Source organism: Narcine bancroftii, chromosome 3 (genome assembly GCF_036971445.1).
Source record: "Narcine bancroftii isolate sNarBan1 chromosome 3, sNarBan1.hap1, whole genome shotgun sequence".
In the NCBI taxonomy this organism is placed as follows: Eukaryota; Metazoa; Chordata; class Chondrichthyes; order Torpediniformes; family Narcinidae; genus Narcine; species Narcine bancroftii.
The window spans coordinates 231039897-231060967 of record NC_091471.1 but is presented as its reverse complement, the minus strand read 5'-3'; the positions used below and the strand labels follow the sequence as shown (position 1 = coordinate 231060967).

The 21071-nt window shown below is 55.1% G+C and overlaps 2 protein-coding genes across 4 annotated transcripts in view; both read left to right on the top strand.

Moving 5' to 3' along the window:
- The window catches only part of hsd3b7 (hydroxy-delta-5-steroid dehydrogenase, 3 beta- and steroid delta-isomerase), a 28382-nt gene extending 25035 nt beyond the window's left edge, over positions 1-3347 (top strand). For both annotated transcript variants that reach the window (XM_069926872.1, XM_069926871.1), the window contains 3 exons: positions 621-720; positions 1447-1609; positions 2373-3347. In XM_069926872.1, the coding sequence (XP_069782973.1) occupies positions 621-720; positions 1447-1609; positions 2373-2788 (679 nt within the window). In that variant the 3' untranslated portion in view covers positions 2789-3347. The remainder of the gene's footprint in view (positions 1-620; positions 721-1446; positions 1610-2372) is intronic.
- A 71-nt stretch (positions 3348-3418) lies between these two features.
- On the top strand, positions 3419-20068 carry stx1b (syntaxin 1B). 2 transcript variants are annotated; one of them, XM_069926874.1, is made up of 10 exons: positions 3419-3828; positions 10259-10333; positions 10870-10969; positions 11750-11824; positions 12595-12668; positions 12881-12989; positions 13906-13979; positions 16909-17046; positions 18245-18355; positions 18492-20068. In XM_069926874.1, exons 2-10 carry the CDS (start codon positions 10313-10315, stop codon positions 18567-18569), a joined length of 780 nt encoding a protein of 259 aa, XP_069782975.1. In that variant the 5' UTR covers positions 3419-3828; positions 10259-10312; the 3' UTR covers positions 18570-20068. The 2 variants fall into 2 exon arrangements, with proteins under 2 accessions (XP_069782975.1, XP_069782974.1); XM_069926873.1 differs by having other exon boundaries at positions 3419-4220.
- The last annotated feature ends 1003 nt before the right edge of the window (positions 20069-21071 follow it).

The window sequence follows — 21071 nt, the reverse complement described above, 5'->3', positions numbered from 1 at the left end:
AGATCCCAGTCTCCATATCCCACACCAGGAGCATTGTGCCCTGTTCCCTGGTCTTCATATCCCACACCGGGAGCATCATACACAGTTCCCATCACCATATTTCACATCGGGCGCTTCGCACACCGTTCCGGGTCTCTATATCCCACACCGGGAGTGTCATACAGAGTTCCTGGTCTCTGTATCCCACACCAGGAGCACTATGAACTGTAACTGGTCTCCATTCCCACACCAGGAGCATTGTGCACTGTTCCCGGTCTCCATATCCCACACCGGCAGCATCGTACACAGTTCCCAGTCTCTGTATCCCACACCGGGAACACCGTATACAATTCCTGGTCTCTGTATCCCACATTGGGAGCACCGTGCACAGTTCCCGGTCTCTGTATCCCACACCGGGAGCACTGTATACAATTCCTGGTCTCTGTATCCCACATTGGGAGCACCGTGCACAGTTCCCGGTCTCTGTATCCCACACCGGGGACACCATGTACAGTTCCCGGTCTCCATATCCTACACCAGAAGCACTGCGTGCATTTCCCCATCTCCATATGCCTGCATGAACTGTGACTGTACATGACATGCCTACTTCTGCATTGGACATCTCCTGTCTGCCTTCCCAGGGGGAACGAAGACACCAAGTACAACAGTGATGTCAATGGATCATATGCGCAGAGCAAAGCAGCAGCTGAGAAGCTTGTTCTCGGAGCCAACGGCTCAAAGGTCAGGACCCCTCAACTCCTTTGACCCAGGTCAAAACAATTGTGGGACCAGGACTGGGCTTCTGGGATTTCAACACCCTCAGACTGTTCCTGAACCATCCTATCCCAGGGAAACACCCTTCCCATATCTGTAACCCATCCCTCTGGACCCCTACACCCCTCCCTGTCTTTGTAACCCACATTCCACTCCCATACACCCCTCTCTGTCTCTGTAACCCCCTCTGGTCCCCTACACCCCTCCCTGTCTCTGTAACCCCCTCTTCTCCCCTACACCCCTCCCTTTCTCTATAACCCCTTCTGATCCCCTACACCCCTCCCTTTCTCTGTTAAACCTTTCCGGGTTCCACTTTGTCTGCATCCCTGAGTGGAGGGTGAGATGAAAGGAGAAATGGGAGGGGGAGGGGTGATGGACATGGGACAGGGTGAGATGGAGAGAGGAAAAGATTGAGGGGGAGAGAGGGTGAATTAAAGAGAGAGAGAGAGGGGGAGAGTGGGGGCAGGGAAAGAGAGGGAGGGGTAAGAGAGAAGGGGAGGGGGAAAGGGGAGAGAAAGAGGGTGTGGTGGAGAAAAAGGGAGATAGCAGAGTAAGAGGGGGAGAGGTGAGAACGAGGGGGAGAAATGGAGAAGGGAGAGAGAGGGGGAAGAGATGGAGGGGCCGCAGGACAAGGAGAACAGGTTCTGGGACAATCCCAGGATGGCATATGACTGCCCCTTCCTTTCCCCACAGATAGCGGGGGGGAAAGTTCTGGTCACCTGCTCCCTGCGTCCCACCGGCATCTATGGAGAGAACAACCCGATCATGGAGCAGATTTATCGGATAGTGATTAGATTTGGAGGCCGGAGGCTGCGTCTCGCTGGTAGAGAGATAGAGCACAGCCGTGTGTATGTGGGTGAGTTCCTCCACCAACCCCCCCTCTGGCCTCCACACTCTTTCCCCCCCTCCTGCCTCCCTCCTCTCCGGTCCCCGGACCACTTCCACCCTCCCCTCTCTGGTTCCTTGTCCCCCACCCCCTCTTACCCACCATATTCATCCGTTTCCTCCGGACCCACCCCCACTCCCCGCTCTGGACCTCCGTCCCCCTTCCCCCTCTGGACCCCTGTGCTCCCTCTCCTCTTTGCTCCTCATCCCTGATCAAACCTCCACTGCACCCCGACTCTCCTCCCCCATGCCCCAGGACCCACAAACCCTCTCCCTCTCACCAGGATGCCGGACTCCCCTTCTTGCTGAGAACCCCAGATCTTCCATCCCCGAGGCAGGGATGGACACTCACTCCACCTCCCAGACCCCTTCCCCTCTCCCTGGGACCCCTCACACCCTCACTGCAACCTCCAACCCCCTCTCACAGGGTCCCCCAACTGCTTCTCGTTGGGACCTTCGACCCCCTCACTCCCTGAGACAGGGATGGACACCCAATCGTCTCCCCTCCCCCTCTCCCTGGGACCACCGACCCCTCTCCCCTGGACCCCTGACTCCTCCCCTCTCGCTGGGCCCCTCGACCATCCCCCTCCCTGAGGCACGGATGGACACCCCCTCATCTCCCCCTTCCTGGGACCCCTTAGCCTCCCCTCTCAACAATACCTCCAACTCCCCCCTCCCTGAGGCAGGGACAGACACCCACTCCTCTCCTCTTCCCCATCCTCCCCACTCTGCAGGGAACGTAGCGTGGATGCATGTGTTAGCGGCCCGCGCCCTCCACCAGGATCCAGCCCTCGTGGGCGGTGAGGCCTACTTCTGCTATGACAACTCGCCGTACCTGAGCTACGAGGACTTCGACCAGCTGCTGCTGGAGCCTGTGGGGTTGACTTTGATGGGCCGCCGCGGACCCCCAGTGTCCTACCCGGTGCTGCGGATCCTGGTCCTGGCCATGGAGGCCCTGAGATGGCTCCTGCGGCCCTTCCTGCTGCTGTGCATACCCCTGAACCGGGACATGCTCGCCGTGATCACCACCCCCTTCACTGTGTGCACCGACAAGGCCGGCCGCCACTTCGGCTACCGGCCAATGGTGTCCTGGTGGGAGAGCAAGGCCCACACTGTGGCCTGGATCAAGTCACTGAGCCTGGAGGGGTAGGCCTGAGGCCTGGCTTGCTGGGCTGTGGGGCTCATCAACCACCACCTCAGCTCTTGTCCATCCCCAACTCTGCCCTGTCCTTCACCCCTCCCAGTTTCCCCTGTCCACCCTTCGTCCTCTCCACCCTTTCCGCCCATCACCCCCCCCTTTCTATCTCCCTGTTCTTCCCCCCGGGCCAAGAGGGGTAGACCCGAGGCCTGGGCTCACTGGGCTCTGGGGTTCATCTAGCCCCCTCAGCCCCTGACAGGCCCCAGCCCTCTCCCCTGTTCTCATCCCCACTCACTCCTCTCACCTCCCAATTTCCTCCCCCTGACCCCCAAACAGGAAGGATCTGTAGCACGCTGAGGTAGCAGCAAGCAAACACCATCTCAAAGAATGTACAACAGGCTTTATAGTATGGATTGTATATCCTAATTGGCTTGGACTGGCCCGCCCCCCTGGATTCCTCCCCTGGGACCCAGGCCATAAAGTTGGGCCATGTTTCTCTTCCCTGCACTTTCCTAGTTTGGATCTGGGCAGCTCAAGTCTTCTGTACAATAAAGCCTATCATTCCCCTCAAGTCTTTGTCATTGCAATTATTGGGGCAACTGGTAATGCCCAACAGCAGTAAAAGTCCAGTTCATGCCTTGGTGGCTCCCATGTGACTGGCTCAGGTGTATATTCGGGTCGGGGTCAGCCCCTTAGGGGTCTACTCGGGTCGGTTGATTGACAGCCGGCCAAGTGGAGTCAGCCCTTAGATAGTCTTCCTGCAGGTACAGAGATCGCCCCCTGCAGTAAGCTGGTGGTCGTATCACCACACCCCATCACTGGTCCGCCACCGTGGTCACCGTCCCCACGGGGTTCTTCTCTTTCTTTGACAGTGCGTGATCTTCTCGTCCTCGAGTGTCCCACTCCAGTCCCTCCGCTTCCCCGGAGTCCGCTGCCAATGAATAGGCCCCGCCATCTTGGGCGCAGACCCTGCAGTCGCTGGGATTGTGGTGCAATACACAAAAGTGCTGGAGAAACTCAGCAGGCCACACAGCATCCACAGGCATCAAAAGGTTTAATTTGCAATTCCTGATTCAGAACCTTCCTTGCCGCCAAACTTCCAGCCAGACTACAGGTCCCAGAAGCCAGCAAGGACGGCTGAGGGGTGGGCGCAGGCGCGTTGGGGACTCGCCTGGGGAGGTGAGGGAGACGTGCAGGTAGTTGCAGGACGGAGCATCTGCCGTCATCGCCTCCTCCTCCACAAGACGCACTTACGCAAGCAGGTTGGCGCATGCGCGCTGTCGCTACCCTCCTCCACCACCTCCGGGGAAAGCGGCCGGGCGCTGTCACTCAAGCAGGCCGGCGCATGCGCGTCGCCGTCCCTGGACCACGGAGGCTGCTCGTTTGGAACATCGAAAAGCGCATCTCTTTCCTGATGAAGGACCGCACACAGGAACTCAGAAGCGTAAGAAACAAAGCAAATGCATCCGTCTTCCTGCAGTGCAAACCCCTGCGTTATTTTAAACCGCGAAGGGGGAAAAAATCACCTGCTTTTTAGGAGAAAAATCTGATTTTTCCCCTGCATGCAATCGCCCAATTCCATTGACTTTATTTAATTATTTACTTTTTTTTTAAAATCCCCTGCGGAGAGAAAACATTGCAGGAGATGGAGGGAAGGGGGAGGGGGAGTGCCACGGTGCTGGCTTAGAACCTTTGACAGATTGAACGGAGGGGAGGTGGGTGGTGAGAGGCATTTCCTCCTTGTGAATGGGGAAGGGGGTATGCGGAGACATTCCTGCCTTCCCTCTCCACTTACACCACCCCTCCCCCCCCACTTTCTCCCCGTCGGTTTCCAACCCAACCCTTAGCTGTCATGGCAATTTCTGTGTGGATGTGGCCTCCTTTAACCTTGCCGGAGCCCTCGATCTTTGCAGAAGGGAACCCGACCCAGCAAGCTCGCAATCAGACGAGGCCAGACTCAGGATGTCCCTTTCTTGCCCCATAACTCTGCATTTGAAGCATCTCAAAGGGTCGGCCACAGCAGATGTGGAAAGGTTGATTCCCATGGGGGGGGGGGGGGAGGGTCTAGGATAAGAGGGCACAACTTCAGGATTGAAGGGCATCTGCTTAGAACAGAGATGCAGAGGAATTTCATCAGCCAGAGGGCGGTGAATCTGTGGAATTTGTTGCCACAGAGCGGTTGTGGAGGTTGGGTCGTTGGGTGGATTTAAGGCAGGTTGTTGATTAGCCAGGTCAACACAGGTTTTGGGGAAAGGCCGGGCAGTGGGGCTAAATGGATCAGCTCATGATGGAATGGTGGGCCAGGCTCAATGGGCTGAATGGTCTCTTTCTGCTCCTGTGTCTCCTGGGAGCCTGATTTCACAATATTTGGCCATTTTTGTTTTCCCCGGGGGGGGGGGATGGGGGTCAGAGAGGAATGGGGTCTTTTGCGGGGAAGAGTTTCCTTTCTCTTGCAACTCCAACACATTTCATCCTGGTCAGCTTGCTGAACTAAGTTCTTGTGCAGGACACCCGGTTGAGTCAGTGGTGAAGAAGGGAAATGCAATGTTAGAACCATTGACCCATATAACACTACAGCACAGAAACAGGCTCATTGGCCCTTCTAGTCTGTGCCAAACCATTATCCTGCCCCATCCCTCTAACCTCCACCCAGTCCATATCCCTCCATACCCCTCCCATTCATGTACCTGGCAAATTCTTCTTAAATGTTAAATTTGAGTCCACATTCACCACTTCAGCTCATTCCTCACCCCCACTGTTCTCTGGGTGAAGAAGTTCCCCCTAAACCTTTCCCCTTTCACCCTTAACCCGTGTCCTCTGGTTTGGATCTCTTCCCCCCCCCCCAACCAGTCAGAAAAGCCGACCCTCATTTACTCTGTCCCCCTCATAATTTTAAACACCTCTATCAAATTTTTCCTCATCTTCTACACTCCAGGGAATAAAGTCCTAACCTGTTTAACCTTTCCCTGTAACTCAGTTCCTGAAGTCCGGGCAACATCCAAGTAAATCTTCTCTGCATCTTTCTATCTCATTGAGATCTTTCCTGTAGTTCGGTGACCAAAACTGCACACAATTCTCCAAATGTGGCCTCACCGATGTCTTGTGCAACTTCACCATAACATCCCAACTCCTGTGCTCATTACTTTGATTTATGAAGGCCAATGTGCCAAAAGCTCTCTTTACAACCCTGTCCACCTGTGATGCCACTTTCAGGGAATCATGTATCTGTATCCCCAGATCCCCCTGTTCCTCCGCACCTCACACTTGTCTGCATTAAATTCCATTGTCCATGTTGCCATTCATTTCTAGAGGGATAGCAGACAGGAGCAGGAAGATAATGTTGAGGCTCTATAGAGCACTGGTGAGACCTCACTTGGATTACGGGGTACAGTTGTGGGTTCCTTATTTAAGAAAGGATGTGCTGACGTTAGAGAGGAGGAGATTCACATTATCGATCCCTGGAATGAAGGGATTAGCACATATGGAACGTTTGATGGCTCTTGGACTCATTGGAGTTCAGAAGAAGCATTTTGAATGTCTAAAGGCATAGATAGAATAGATGTGGTAAAGTTGTTTCCCAAAATGGGAGGGTCTAGGACAAGAGGACCCAACTGCAGGATTGGAGGGTGCCCATTTGAAACAGAGCTGCGGGAGAATTTCTCTAGCCAGTGAGCGGTGAACCTCTGGGATTTCCAACAACAGGTGACTGTGGAGGCCAGGTCATTGGATATATTTAAGGTAGAGTTGTTGGCAGAATCAGAGAAGGCAACGAGGAAGGGTCCAGGAGGGAGGTGGATCAGCTCGTCGAATGGGGTCACGCCAACAACCTTGTGCTCATCGTCAGCAAAACCAAGGAGATGATTGTGGACTTCAGGAGGGAGTCAGGGGAACACAACCCAGTCCTCATCAAGGGCTCAGCAGTGGAAAGGGACAAGAACTTCAAATTCCTGGGGTCGACATACCCGAAGATCTTTCCTGGAGCTTCCACACTGATGACATCATGAAGAAGGCTCGCCAGCGACTATACTTTGTGAGGTGTTTGAGGAGACTTGTTCCGTCACTGAAGACTCTCATAAACCTCTACGAGTGGACCGTGGAGAGCATTCTGGCCAGTTGCATCACTGTCTTGTACAGAGATGCCAACTCTCAGGGCAAGAATAAACTCCAGAGGGTTGTGAACTCGGCTGCAATATCATGGGCATCAGACCTCACTCCATCGAGGATGTTGACATGAGGGGGTGTCTTTAAAAAAAGCAGCCTCTCTCCTCAAAGACCCCCAACCATACAGGCCAGGCCCTCTTCACTCTCCTACCATCAGGGAAAAGGTCCAGGAGCCTGAAGACGAGCTCCTCAGTGGCACAAGGATGGCTTCTTCCCCTCCGCCACCAGATTCCTGGATGAACCACAGACGCTGCCTGACTTTGACTTTTTCTTAGACTCTTTTTTTAAATTGACTTTGTACAGTGGTTCTTGAAATCTTTGGACTCTGATACTGCTGCAAAACAATGAATTTATTGCTGTTGCTCATGGCGATAAATTCTGATTCTGAGTTTGATAGGTATCTGAATAGTCGGGGTATCAAAGGTAATGGAGAGAAAGCAGGGGAGTGGGGCTGAGTGCGAGAATGAATCAGATCTGAGCAGATTTGATGGGCCAAATGGCAGATGGAATTCAATGTAGACAAGTGCAAAGTGCTGCATTTCAGTAAAAATAACCAGAATAGGACATATGCAGTTAAGGGGCGGGCATTGTGGCATGCAGAGGAGCAGAGGGACCTGGGGGTTATGGTACAGAGTTCCTTGAAGGTGGATTCCCATGTGGTTAAGAAGGCTTCCTTAAATCATAGCATAGAGTATAGGAGCTGGGAAGTGATGCTGCGGCTGTTTAAGGCATTGGTGAGGCCAGGTTTGGAGTACTGTGCTCAGTTCTGGTCTCCAAATTATAGAAAGGATATAGATAAGGTGGAAAGGGTGCAGAGAAGGTTTACAAGGATGATATCTGGATTACAGGGAGAGATTAAGGAGACTGGGACTTTATTCTTTGGAACATAGATGGCTGAGAGGGGACTTGATAGAGGTATTTAAAATTATGAAAGGAATAAATAGACTAGACATAAACAGACTCTTTCCCCTAAGGGCAGGGGAGGTTGGAACAAGAGGGCATGAGTTATGGGTAAGGGGGCAAAACTTTAGGAGAAATATTGGAGGTTGCTTTTTCACTCAGTGAGTGGTGGCAGAATGGAATGATCTTCCAGAGGAGATAGTTATGGCAGGGTCCCTTCTGTCATTTAAGAGAAGGTTGGATGTGTACATGGATATGAGGGGGTTGGAGGGTTATGGGTGGAAAGCGGGAGAGGGGAAATAGTGGAGTTGTTCAAGTGAACCGGCGCGGACTCGAAGGGCTGGTATGGCCTGTTTCTGCACCGTAAACGATTATATGGTTATATCCTGTGGCCTAATGCAAGCAGGACATCCAGGTACTGAGTTATAGGAAACATTGGAATATGAATTCATTTCTGGTCATCTCACCTCAGGGTAGGATGTGGATGGTATAGAGAGGGGGCAGAAGAGATTCACCAGGACACTGCCAGGATTGGAGGGCTCGCCTCGTGAGGAGGGGTCAAGTGAACCTTTTTCTCTTTGGAGCCCTTTCTCCTTGGAGCGACGAAGAGTGAGGGGGTGACCTGAGAGAGGTGTACAAGATGAGGAGAGGCATCGACTCTGGGGACGGCCAGAGGAGTTCCCCCACCCCCACCCAGTGAACATGAGGCGGCAGAATTTTAACGTGTTTGGGAGTAAATACAATGGTGGGAGTATGAAATGTGCTGGTGACAACGGTGCTGGAGGCAGGGTCTATAGTTTTCAAAGTTTGCAGAGGGATCTGGACCAGTTGGAAAAATGGCCGATGGAATTTAATGCAGACACGTGTGAGGTGCATTTTGGACGGACAAACCAAGGTAGGGCGTCCATGATGAATGGTCGGGCACTGAGGAGTGCGGTGGAGAAGAGGGATCTGGGGATACAGATACATAATTCCCTGAAAGTGGCGTCACAGGTGGATAGGGTTGTAAAGAGAGCTTTTGGCACATTGGACTTCAAAATCAGTATTGAGCTCCCCCCCCCCACCCCATCCCTTTCTCCCTCATCCTCCTCTCCCCTTCCCCTGTCTTCCTCGCCTTGCCCCTTCCTCCCTCCTTTCCTTCCACCCCTTCCACCCTCCTCTCCTCCTCCTCCCTCTCCCCTTTCTCCTCCCCAGCCCCTTCTTCCTCCTCCCCAACCCTTCCTCCCTCCTCTCCGCACCAATCCTCCTCTCCTCCCCACCCCTTCCTCCCTCCCCTCCTCCTCCCACCCCTTCATCCCTCATCTCCTCCCCGCCCCTTCCTCCCTCCCCTCCTCCTCCCGCCCCTTCATCCCTCATCTCCTCCCCACCCCTTCCTCCCTCCTCTTGTCCTCCTGCTGCTCCCTCCTCCTCCCGTCCCTTCCTCCCTCCTCTCTTCTTCCCACCCCTTTCTCCCTCCTCCTGCCCCTTCCTCCTCCCCCTCCTTTTGATTCAGACACCTGCTTGTCTTTTTGGTGCTTCTCTCTGATGAAGAGCCCAGGCTTGAGCCGTTGGTCCACCTTTACTTCATCTGGATGCTGTGAGACCTTCTGTGTATTCTCACCACACTGGAGTATTGCTCTCAATTCCAGCGTCTGCAGACCCTGTTTATCGTAATAACCTCTTGGCCACATTTGGAGCAATGTGTGCAGTTTTGGTCATCGAACAACAGGAAAGATCTCAATAAGATTGAGAGATGCAAAGATTTACTCAGATGTTGCCTGAACTTCAGGAACTGAGTTACAGGGAAACGTTAAATAGGTTGGGACTTTATTCCCTGGAGCGTAGAGGGATGAGGGGAGATTGGATCGAGGGGTTTAAAATGAGGAGGGGGACAGACAGAGTAAATGTAGGTCGGCTTTTCCCACTGAGGGGAGGGGAGATCCAAACCAGAGGACACGGGTTAATGGTGAAAGGGAAGAGGTTTAGGGGGAACAGCTTCACACAGAGAACGGTGGGGGTGAGGAACGGGCTGAAGTGATGAATGGGGGCTCAGTTTTAACATTAAAAAAGAATTTGGATGGGTACGTGGATGGGAGGGTACTGAGGGATATGGGCTGGGTGCAGGTTAGTGGAATGAGGCAGGAAAATTGTTCGGAGGGGGTTTCAAAGACAGGGAGGGGTTAGGGGACCGGAGGGGGTTACAGAGACTGGGAGGGGTGTAGGGGATCAGAGTGGGGTATAGAGATAGGGAGGGGTGGAGGGGAACGGAGAGGGTTACAGAGACAGGGAGGGGTGTAGGGGACCAGAGGGAGTGACAGAGTCATGGAGGGACCTGTGAAACAGAGGGATATTGAGACACCAGTCAGTGTACAGGTATCCACCTGATAGGGGGATGAAGAGACCCTCCGGACAATGCTCTGAACTCTCCCATGTGCCCATTAGGGGAAGGACAGCGATGACGATGACGAGATTGTCCACGTCGACCGCGACCACTTCATGGACGATTTCTTTGAGCAGGTGATTGGCTCTGGGGAGCCAGTGGGGAGATAGTGGGAGGGGGTGGGGGGGAATAGGGCCGGGAAGGGGTGAGGAGAGCCAGGAATGTGGGGAAGTGAATGAGGGGGAGGGGAGGGGAAGGGGGACAGAGAGGGGCAGGGAAAGATGGGGAGGGGATGAGGGAGAGGTGGGAGGAGGGGTAGGGGAGTGGAGTTAGAGGGTTGTAGATGGAGAGGATGGGTGGGGAGGAGATGGAGGACGGGGAGGAGGGGAGATGGACGAGGGGGTGGGAGGGGAGGAGGGAGAAGAGGAAACAGGAATGAGGAGGAGGAATGGAGGGAGATATGAAGGGGGATGAGGAGGGTGTTGCAGAGATGAGGATGGTGAAGGGGGTTTGTGGGGAGGTTGGAGGAGGGGATAGGGGAATGAAGGAGTTGGGTGAGATGGGGAGGGGGTTTTGGAGATGTGGACGAGGGAGATGGGCAAGTGGGGAGGGTAGATGGGGGGAGACTGGGAGCAGATGGCAGACCTCACCCCTCTATCCCCCGCCTCCCCAGGTTGAGGAGATCCGCGGCTGCATTGAGAAGCTGTCGGAGGACGTAGTGAGGGTGAAGAAGCAGCACAGTGCAATCTTGGCTGCTCCCAACCCAGACGACCGTGGGTGAGAGGGTTCCTCTTCCTCCCTTCCCCTCCCCCTCCTCTCCCCATCTCCTCTCCCCGTCTCCTCCCCCCATCTCCTTCCTCCAACTCCTTCCCCCAACTCCTTTCCCGTCTAATTCCCTATCTAATTCCCCGTCTCATTTCCCCCATCTCCTTCCCCATCTCTTTCCCCCACCTCCTCTCCCTGTCTCCTTCACCTGTCTCCCCCATCTCATTCCCACCTTTTCTCTCCCGTCTCCCCCACCTCTGTCCCCGTCTCCTTCCCCATCTCCCCGTATACTTCCTGTCTCTCCTCCCCCATCTCGTCTCTCTCCATCTCACCCCATCTCTCCCCGTATCCCTCATCTCTCCCTCCCCATCTCCCTTGTTTCTCCTACCCACCTCCCCCTCCCTGTCTTTGTAACCCCCTCCGATCCCCTACACCCCTCGCTATCTCTTAACCCCCTCCGGTCACCTATACCCCTCCCTGTCTCTGTACACCTTCCGGACCCCTCCACCCCTCCCTATCTCTGTAACCCCTTCCAGTCATCTATACCCCTCCCTATCTCTGTAACACCTTTTGGTCCCCTACACCCCTCCCTGTCTCTGTAACCACCTCCCCATCTCCCCTTTCCTTCTCCTTCCCTCTCCTCCCCTTCCCTCTCCTACTCCCTCCCTTCCCTTTCCCAATATAACTGCTTCCCCTTCCTGCATCTCCTCTCCCTCCCTGACCTCGGTGGGTGGGGGGATGGGGCCAACTGTGATTTCAAGGTTTAACCCTCCCCCCTCTCGACCCAGGGACCAAACAGGATCTTGAGGACCTTACGGCTGATATCAAGAAAACCGCCAACAAAGTCCGTTCCAAGTTAAAGAGTGAGTCGGCTGTTCAACATCCGTGACCTTATGACCCCATGAACCTACAGCCCCGTGACCTCGCGAACCTACGTGGCCTTCCACGTACCCATGAACGTCGGCCACCTCATGACCTGCAACCTCGCAACCCTCTGCGGCCTCATGGCCCTTCACAACCTCATGACCCACCACAACCTCTGATCCCTAACCTCGACCCCATGACTCCTTCAACCTCACGACTCTTGCCCCATTTCCCTGGGACCCTTTTGGCCACCATTTCTCACTCTCCTCTCTGTCCCCCCTCTCTACCCCTCTTTCCCTCTCTCACCCCTCTCTCCTCCCTCTCTATCTTCCCCAACTCTCTCTCCCCCTCCCTCTTCCCCTTCTCCCCTCACCTCTCTAACTCCCCCATCCACCTCTCTCCCCCTCTCTCCCTTCATCTGCCACTCTACCCCCTCTTCCTCTTTACCCCCCTGCCTCTCTCCCTTCCTCCCCCTCTCCCACTCTTGCTCTCCCCTCTCTCTATTTCCTCTCTCCCTCTCTTCCACTCTCCCCCTCCCTTTCTCTTCCCCCTCTTTCCCCCTCTCTCCTCTCACCTCTCTCTCTACCCCCTCTTCCACCTCTCTCTCCCTCTACCCCTCTCCCGCTTCTCTTTCCCATCTCTCCTCTCTCTCTTCCCCTCTATCCCCTCCCTCTCCCTCTCTCCTCCTACTTGTCTCCCCTTCTCTCCCACTCTTCCATTCCCTCTCTCTCCCCCTCCCTCCTCCTCCTTCTCCCCCCCCCCCCACCAGCGATCGAACGCTCTATTGAACAGGAGGAGGGGCAAAATAGATCATCCGCAGACCTGCGCATCCGTAAGACCCAGGTAGGGAGAGGTTGGGGGATGGGGGGAGATGTTGGGGGATTGTGGGGGGAGGGGAAGATACAGTCCCCTTTCCCTGTAGGGTGAGTCGGATAGGAAACCCTTCCCCTCTCCCCTCCCTCTTGCCCCTCGGATGGCATCAGACTCCACATCCCCTCCCCCCTTGGCAGTTCTCCCACCCTCTCTCCCTCTGTTCCCTCCTCCACCCCCGCCAGCACTCGACATTGTCACGGAAGTTTGTGGAGGTGATGACAGAGTACAACGTGACCCAGACCAGGTATCGGGATCGCTGCAAGGATCGGATACAGAGGCAGCTGGAGATCAGTGAGTGTGCACGTCACCTTTCCCTGTCCTCCCCGTCCCCATCCCCTTCCCTCTCCATCAACCCTTCCCCACACTCCTCTCTCTCCCTCTGTCACCCCTCACTCTCTCTGTCACCCTCTCCCCCTCTCTGTCACCTCCTTCTTTCCATTACCCCCTCCAGGCCCTCCCCTCTCTCCTTCTGACACCCCTCACTCTCTCCCAACCCCTCCCCCTCTCCATCACCCCCTACCTCTCTCCGTCATCCCTCCCTCTCTCAGTCGCCCCTCCCTCTCTCTGTCACCACATCCTTCTCTCCATCACTCCCTCCCTCTGTCTTCACGCCCTCCCTCTCCTCATCACCCACTCCCCCTCTCCGTCACCTCCTCCCTGTCTCTGTCACCCCCTCCCTCTGTCCGTCAACCCCTCCCCCTGTCCGTCACCCCCTCCCTGTCCGTCACCCCCTCCCTGTCCGTCACCCCTTCCCTCCCTCTGTCACCTCCTCCCTCTCTCTGTCACCTCCTCCCTCTCTCTGTTATCTCCTCCCTCTCCCTGATACCAGCCCCCACTCTACATCACCCCCTCCCTCTCTGCTTCACCCCCTCCCTCTCTCCGCCACCCCTCCCTCTCTCCATCATCCCCTTCCTCTCTCCATCTCCCCTTCCCTCTCTCTGTCACCTTCTCACTTCTCTCTCCATCATCTACTCCTCTCCCCTTCCCCTTTGTCAACCCTCCCCCATCTCCCTCCATCTCCACTTCTCCCATCCTCAACCCCTCTCTCTCACCATCCCACTCACCTTCTCTCTCCCTCCTGACCTACCCGCCACCTCCACTCACCCTAACTCCCTCTTGCCTGCCCACCCTGTCTGTCTCTCCCTTTAACCCCCTCTCTCCATTAGGTGACCCCCCCTGTCTTCTCCTCCCCCCCATCCCTCTCCAGCGGGACGTACCACCACCAACGAGGAGCTCGAAGACATGTTGGAGAGTGGAAAACTGGCGGTCTTTACCGACGATGTGAGTGAGACAGTGCGGGATCACGGGGAGGGGTGTAGGGGACCCGAGGGGGTTACAGGGACAGGGAAGAGTTTATGGGACCAGAGGGGGGTTACAGAGACAGGGAAGGGTGGAGGGGGCCAGAATGGGTTACAGTGACAGGGAGGGGAGTAGGGGGCCAGAGGGGGTTACAGTGACAGTGAGTGTGTAGGGAGCCAGAGGGGGTTACAGACACAGGGAGGGGCGTAGGGGACCAGAGTGGGTTACAGAGGCAGGGAGGAATTTTGGGGTCTGGAGGGGGTTACAGAGACAGGGAGGGGTGTATGGGACCAGAGTGGTTTACAGAAACAGAGAGAGGTATAGGAGACCAGAGTGGTTTACAGAAACATAGAGGGGTGTAGGGGACCAGAGGGGTTTACAGAGACATGGAGGGGTTTCGGTGTCTAGAGGGGGTTTTGGAAACCGCAAATTGTGTAGGGGTCAGGATGGGGTTATAGAGACAGGGAGGAGTGTAGGGGACTGGAGGTGGTTATAGAAAAAAGGAGGGATATAGGGGACTGGAGGGGGCTACAGAGACAGGGAGGTGTTTTGAGGTATGGAGGGGGTTATGGAGACCGTAAATGGTGTTGGGGACAGAAGGGGCTTACAGAGAGAGGGAGGGGTTTCAGGGTCTGGAGGGAGTTATGGGACCGCAAATTGTGTCAGGGTCAGGAGGAGGTTATAGAAACAGGGAGAAGTGTGGGTGGGTGACTGGAGGGTATTACAGTGACATTGAGGGGTGTAGGGGGCCGGAGGGGTTACAGAGACAGGGAGGGATTCAGGGTACCAGAGGGGGTTACAGAGACAGGGAGGGGATAGGGGACCGGAGTGGATTACAGAGACAGGGAGGGGTGTAGGGGGACAGAGGGGGTTACAGTGACAGGGGGGGGAGTAGGAGGCCAGAGGGGGTTACGTTGACAGGGAGGGTGTAGGGGGCTGGAGGGGGGTTACAGAGACATGGAGGGGTTTCGGGGTATGGAGTGGGTTATGGAGACCGCAAATGGTGTTGGGGTCAGGTTGGGGGGGGGGGGGGGGGTTATAGAGACACGGAGGAGTGCAGAGGACCGGAAGTGGTTGCAGAAACAGGAAGGGGTATAGGGGACCAGAGGGGGCTACTGATACAGTGAGGGGTGTCGGTGACCAGTGGGTGTTACAGAAACAGGGACGGGAATAGGAGACCGGAGGGGGTTACAGAGACAGGGTGGGGTAATGGGGACCGGAGGGGGTTACAGAGACAGGGTGGGGTATTGGGGACTGGAGGGTATTACAGAGACAGGGAGGGGTGTAGCAGACTGGAGGGGGTTACAGAGATAGGAGGGGGTTTTCGAGACAGCGAAGGTTGTAGGGGTCCGGAGGTGGTTTCAGAGACAAGGATGGGTTTCGGGTTCTGGAGGGGGTTATGGAGACAGGTAGGGGTTTCGGGATCTGGACGGGCTTATGGTGACCACAAATGGTGTCGGGGTCAGGAGGAGGTTACAGAGATAGGGAGGAGAGTGGGGGACCGGAGGGGGTTACATAAACATGGAGGGTTATGAGGGACTGGAGGGGGTTACAGAAACAGGGAGGGGTATAGGGGACCGGAGGGGTATACAGAGACAGGGATGGGCATTGGGGACCAGAGCGGGTTACAGAGGAAGCAAGGGGTTTCGCGGTCTGGAGGGGGTTATCGAGACAGAGAGGGGTGTAGAGGACCGGAAAGGTGTTACAGAGACCTGGAGGGATTCATGGTTCTGAGGGGGTTACAGAGACAGGCAGGGGTGAAGTGGACCAGAGGGTATTATGGAGACAGGGAAGGATGGTGGAGACTGGAGGGGGTTACAGAAACAGAACGGCTGTATAGGTCCAGAGGGGGTTATAGAGACTGGGAAGGATGTAAGGTACTGGAGGGGTTACAGAGAGGGGTGTTGGGGACAGGAGGGGTTTACAGAGAGGGGAGGGGTGTAGGGGACCAGCGGGTGTTTCAGAGACAGGGAGAGGTGTAGGGGACTGGATGGGTTTACAGAGACAGGGAGGGTGTAGGGGACTGGATGGGGTTACAGAGAGGGGTGTTGTGGACTGGTGGGGGTGACACAAGCAGGGAGGGTTATAGTGGACAGGAGGGGTTACAGAGACAGGGAGGGGTTAAGGGGACAGGTGGGTGTTACAGGGACAGGGAGGCACGTAGGGAACTGGACGGTTTTACAGAGACAGGGATGGGTGTTGGGGACCTGAACAGGTTACAGAGACAGGGAGGGAAGAAGACTGTAGGGTGGTTACAGAGACAGAGAGGGGTGTAGGGGACCAGAGAGGGTTACAGAGACAGGGAGGGGTGTAGAGGACCGGAAGAGGTTACAGAGCCAGGGAGGGGTATCGGGGACTAGTGGAAGTTACAGAGACAGAGAGGGGTGCAGGGGACCGGATAGGGTTACATAGACAGGGTGAGGTGTAGGGGAATGGAGGGGTGTTACAAAGACTGGGAGGGGTGTTGTGGACTGGAGTGGGTAAGAGAGACAGTAGGGATGTAGGGGACTGGAGGTGTTTACAGAGACAGAGAGGGGTGTAGGGGACCAGAGAGGGTTACAGAGACAGGGAGGGGTGTAGAGGACTGGAAGAGGTTACAGAGCCAGGGAGGGGGTAACAATTACAAGGAGGGGTGTAGGGGACCGGAGGGTGTTACAGAGACAGGGAGGGGTGTAGGGAACCAGAGGGGGTTACAGAGACAGGGAGGGGCACAGGGGACCAGAGGGGGTAACAGTGACAGGGAGGGGTGTAGGGGACCGGAGGGTGTCACAGAGACAGGGAGGGGTGTAGGGTACCAGAGGGGATTACAGAGATAGGGAGGGGTGCAGTTGACCGGGGGTGAAAGAGACAAAAAGGGATGTTGGGTACTGGAGTGGGTTGGAGAATCGCCTCACGTGAACATCTCCTCCAGATCACCATGGACTCCAAGATCACAAAGCAAGCCCTGAACGAGATTGAGACACGTCACACGGAGATCATCAAACTGGAGAACAGTATCAGGGAGCTCCACGACATGTTCGTCGACATGGCCATGCTGGTCGAAAGCCAGGTGAGGTTTCAGGAAAGGCCCAGGGTCTATTATTAGTTGGCCTCAGGGCCTTTGACATGGAAAGTCATTGATCCCTGAATCTGGACAAGGCGATGTCCTTGTAAATCATTTCTAAAGCATCCACATCTTTCCAGCAGTGTGGTTACCAGAACTATATTCCACGTTGATTCGAACTGATGTCGTGTTGAGTTCCAACTTTACCTCATGGTCTCTTATGGCATCGAGCATTCCTGCCCACTCCAGGCCGTTCAGCGCACGATCGTTGTTCCCACCCACATGAACGTACTCCACAATTTAAACCCATTCCTCTCTACCTGGTTAAATGGTCCCAGTGTTCCAGCCTCCATCACCATCCCTGACAAGGCATTCCAGGCACAACTCTCTGTGGAGAAAATAACTTCCCTCTGATGTCTCCCCTAAACATCCTTCCCTGCACTTTGTACACACATCCTCTGGTGTTTGCTGATCCTGCCCTGGGAAACAGGCACTGACTGTCCACCCCATCGATGCCTCTTAGAATCTTGTCGACCTCTATCAAGTTTCCTCTCATCCTTCTATGCTCCAAAGAGAAATGTCCAAGCTCTGTGAACCTTGCCTCATAAAATTTGTTTCCCGATCCAGGCAACATCCTTGTGAATCTCCTCTGCCCCCTCTCCATAGCTTCCACATCCTTCCTGTAATGAGGTGACCAGAACTGAACAAAATTCTCTAAGTGTGAGCTCACCAGAGATTTGTAGAGTTGCAACATGACCTCTCGACTCCTGAACTCAATCCCCCGACTAAAGAATCCCAGCGTCCCACAGGCCTTCTTAACGATCCTATCAACCTGCGTGGCGACCTTGAGGGATGTAGGGATCTGGACCCCAAGGTCCCTCTCTTCGTCAACCCTCAAACATGGAAGGTGTGCCATAGGGAAATTTGAGGTAGTTGTTGGGTTGGCTTACTGAATGATCGAATGCACACACTGGCAGAGACCAACAGGCCTCAGGACCCCCCGGCGTGTCTCAGACACGCCCTCCGGGTAACCCCTCTCAAAACACCAGTCAGTCAAGGGGAATGGAGGAAGGCTGGCAAGAAAGTCTCAGGCTTGGTTTGAGGCCTAGTATGGATGGGACTAATCTTGCTGTAGCCTCATTAATCTGGTTGCTGCCTCCTCCTCCCCTCTCCCCACTCCTCTTCACCTTTGACCTCCATCCAGGGAGAGATGATCGATCGCATCGAGTACAACGTGGACCACTCGGTGGATTACGTGGAGCGCGCTGTGTCCGACACGAAGAAGGCCGTCAAGTACCAGAGCAAGGCACGCAGGGTGAGTCACCCCATCCCCAGCGGGTTGGGGAGAGGGGGCTTCACTCTCCCATGGTGTGTGATGGGACAGAGAGCTTTGCTCTGATTTGACTAACCTCTCTCCCCCTTTCCTCCCCTCTCTCTCTCCCCCCACACAGAAGAAGATTATGATCATCATTTGCTGCCTGGTCCTCGGTGTTGTACTTGCCTCCACTTTTGGAGGGATCTTCGGCTGACGTCATCCCAGAGAGGAGCACAGGATCTATCGGTGGGGAGGGGGGTGGGGGGAAGAGGTCTAACCTCAATATTTACCCCCACCCCTTGCCCTGCGATCACCCCTCCCCTTGGCTGCTCTGGGAGGATGGAGATGAATGGTGCGTGTGTGTGAGAGTGAATGTAAGAGATGGTGTGTGTGTGTGAGTGAGTGTGTGTGAAAGTGTGTGGTGGGGAGGGCTGATCCGGATCCAGATCCAATTCTCGTGTCTCTTTGTCAGGGCTGATCCAGATCAGGTTCCTGTGTGTGTGCGTGTGTATGTATGTGTTCCAGCTCGTACACAGTCCTGTGTACGTATTGTGGGTTACGCAGAGCCCGCCGTGCATGTTCCAGCTCGTACACAGCCCCATGTGTTCTGGCTTGTGCACAGCCCCAGGTGTGTGTTCCAGCTCGTATAGAGTCCCATGTGGTGTTCCGGCTCATGCACAGCCCCGGGTGCGTGTTCCAGCTCATACACAGCCCTGGGTATTAAAACGTTTGCAGGAATGTGTGTGTCCAGCAAGACGCTCCCCCTCTTCCCCCTTGTGTTTCCCTATCAGTGGAAGTAAGGTCCAGAAGCTTCCTGAGGGTGAGCTTTCTAGGACAGGAGGCCATTCAGCCCTCAGCTATGCTGCCTGCTCACCAGGACATTCCAGCAGTTCCTTCATGTTCACAACTGCGTCGAGTGCTGCCTTGTACTGACCCATCAGTCTGGAGCTTTGGTGGGAGAGAATTCCTTGGATGCTGGAGACGCAATCTCTTCCCATCTCTCGCCGGCAGGTTCCAGAGAACCCCCTCGAGTCCAATTCCGAGATGGAGACCAGTAGTCTGAAAACTCTCTTCACCAGAGATCAGGGAAGAGTTGTGGACAGTGTGGGAAGTTATAACGGGATACAGACAGGATGGAGAATTGGGGAAGGTGTGGACAGTGCGGAACATTATAATGGGATAAGACAGGATGGGGAGTTGGGCAGAGAAGTTCAATAGGATAAGTGTGGAAGATCCAACATGTAGACGGAGTATGTGGTTAACAGCAGGAATCCCCACAGAGTGGAGGTACCGAGAGATTTCGGGGTCCCCCTGTTCATCCACGTTGTTAGCTGTCATTGAAACAATGCACCGCTGGGTGGGGAGTTGCTGGAGGGTAGCTGCAGTAGCAACGAGGGGCCGCTGGGCGGGGGTGTTGCTCCCCAAGTGCCTCCAGCACCAGGGGGCGACACAACCCGCAACCCCCGGATGCCACCTGCTGTTTGCCAGCTGGTACTGCGGGTAGCTCATGCAGGTCGGGGTGAAGGAGGGGGAGGGCAGCCCCTTAAAGGGGCAGGCTGTGCCGGGTTGGAGGGTGTACATTTTGTAAATAGCAGCATGCTGAGTGTTGGGTGCCTGTGTGTTGGTGGCGTGTTGTTCGTGTCATTGATCTGATCCCCTCGCAGCGTCACCGAGCAGGAGGTTTTTTAATGTGTCAAATACAAACCAATGTTGGGTGCAAATCAAATCTCTCGACTCTTTCAAGATCGCGCCGCAGGTTCCTACCCATCCCTCCCCCCTCCATCCCCTCCCTCATTCCTCATCCTCTCCTCTGTCCCCCACCCTCCCTCATTCATCCCATCCTCTGTCCCCCACCCTCCCTTATTCCTCATCCCCTCCTCTGTCCACCACCCTCCCTCATTCCTCATACCCTCCTTCTGTCCCCACCCTCCCTCATTCCTCACTCCTTCCTCTCTATTTATCCCCTCCCTTCCTCCTCCATCCCCTCCTACATTTTCCCCCTCCTTCAACCCCTCCCTCCCTTTCCATTATCTCCCTCCTCCAACCTTTCCCTCCCTCTGACCCTTCCTCCTTCCCTCTGAGGTATAAGGCTGCCAACTGTCCTGGGATAGGAGGGGAGATGGGTGAGGGGGGAATCTAGCTGCTCTGTCTCCCCCTGAACCTGCAGACCCCTCCTGCCCCCGTTCACTCACACTGTGGGAACGGGGTGTAACCTTGGTGATCTGGCAGTCAGGACTCCTTCCCTCTGCCTGGAGGTGGGTTCCTGGACTGGGACAGCAAGAGTGGAGTGTGAGCCACAGAACGTTATTGCTCAGAAATAGGCCCTTCAGCCCTTATAGACTATGCTGAACTATTACCTCCCCTGTCCCACTGACCTGCACCCATCTACATTCCTCCATACCCCTCCCATCCATGTACCTGTCCAAATTCCCCCTAAACTTTTCCCTTTCACCCTTAACCCATGTCCTCTAGTTTGGATCTCACCGCACCCCCCCCCCCCCACCAGTGGGAAAAGCCAACCTACATTGTCCCCCTCATCATTTTAAACCCCTCGATTAAATCTCCCCTCATCCTTTACGCTCCAGGAAATAAAGTCCCAACCTGTTTAACCTTTCCCTGTAACTCAGTCACTGAAGTCCGGGCAACATCCTAGTAAATCTTCTCTGCATCTTTCTATCTTATTGAGATCTTTTCTGGAGTTCAGTGACCAAAACTG

What these genes read in the sequence shown, in the direction of transcription:
- stx1b (XM_069926873.1), top strand. Translation starts at nt 4,047, where the DNA reads ATGCGCGCTGTCGCTACCCTCCTCCACCACCTCCGGGGAAAGCGGCCG. An exon ending in AGTCCGTTCCAAGTTAAAGA is followed by an intron (nt 11,825 to 12,594) that starts GTGAGTCGGCTG and finishes CCCCCCCACCAG; the next exon opens with CGATCGAACGCTCTATTGAA. An exon ending in CCATGCTGGTCGAAAGCCAG is followed by an intron (nt 17,047 to 18,244) that starts GTGAGGTTTCAG and finishes ACCTCCATCCAG; the next exon opens with GGAGAGATGATCGATCGCAT.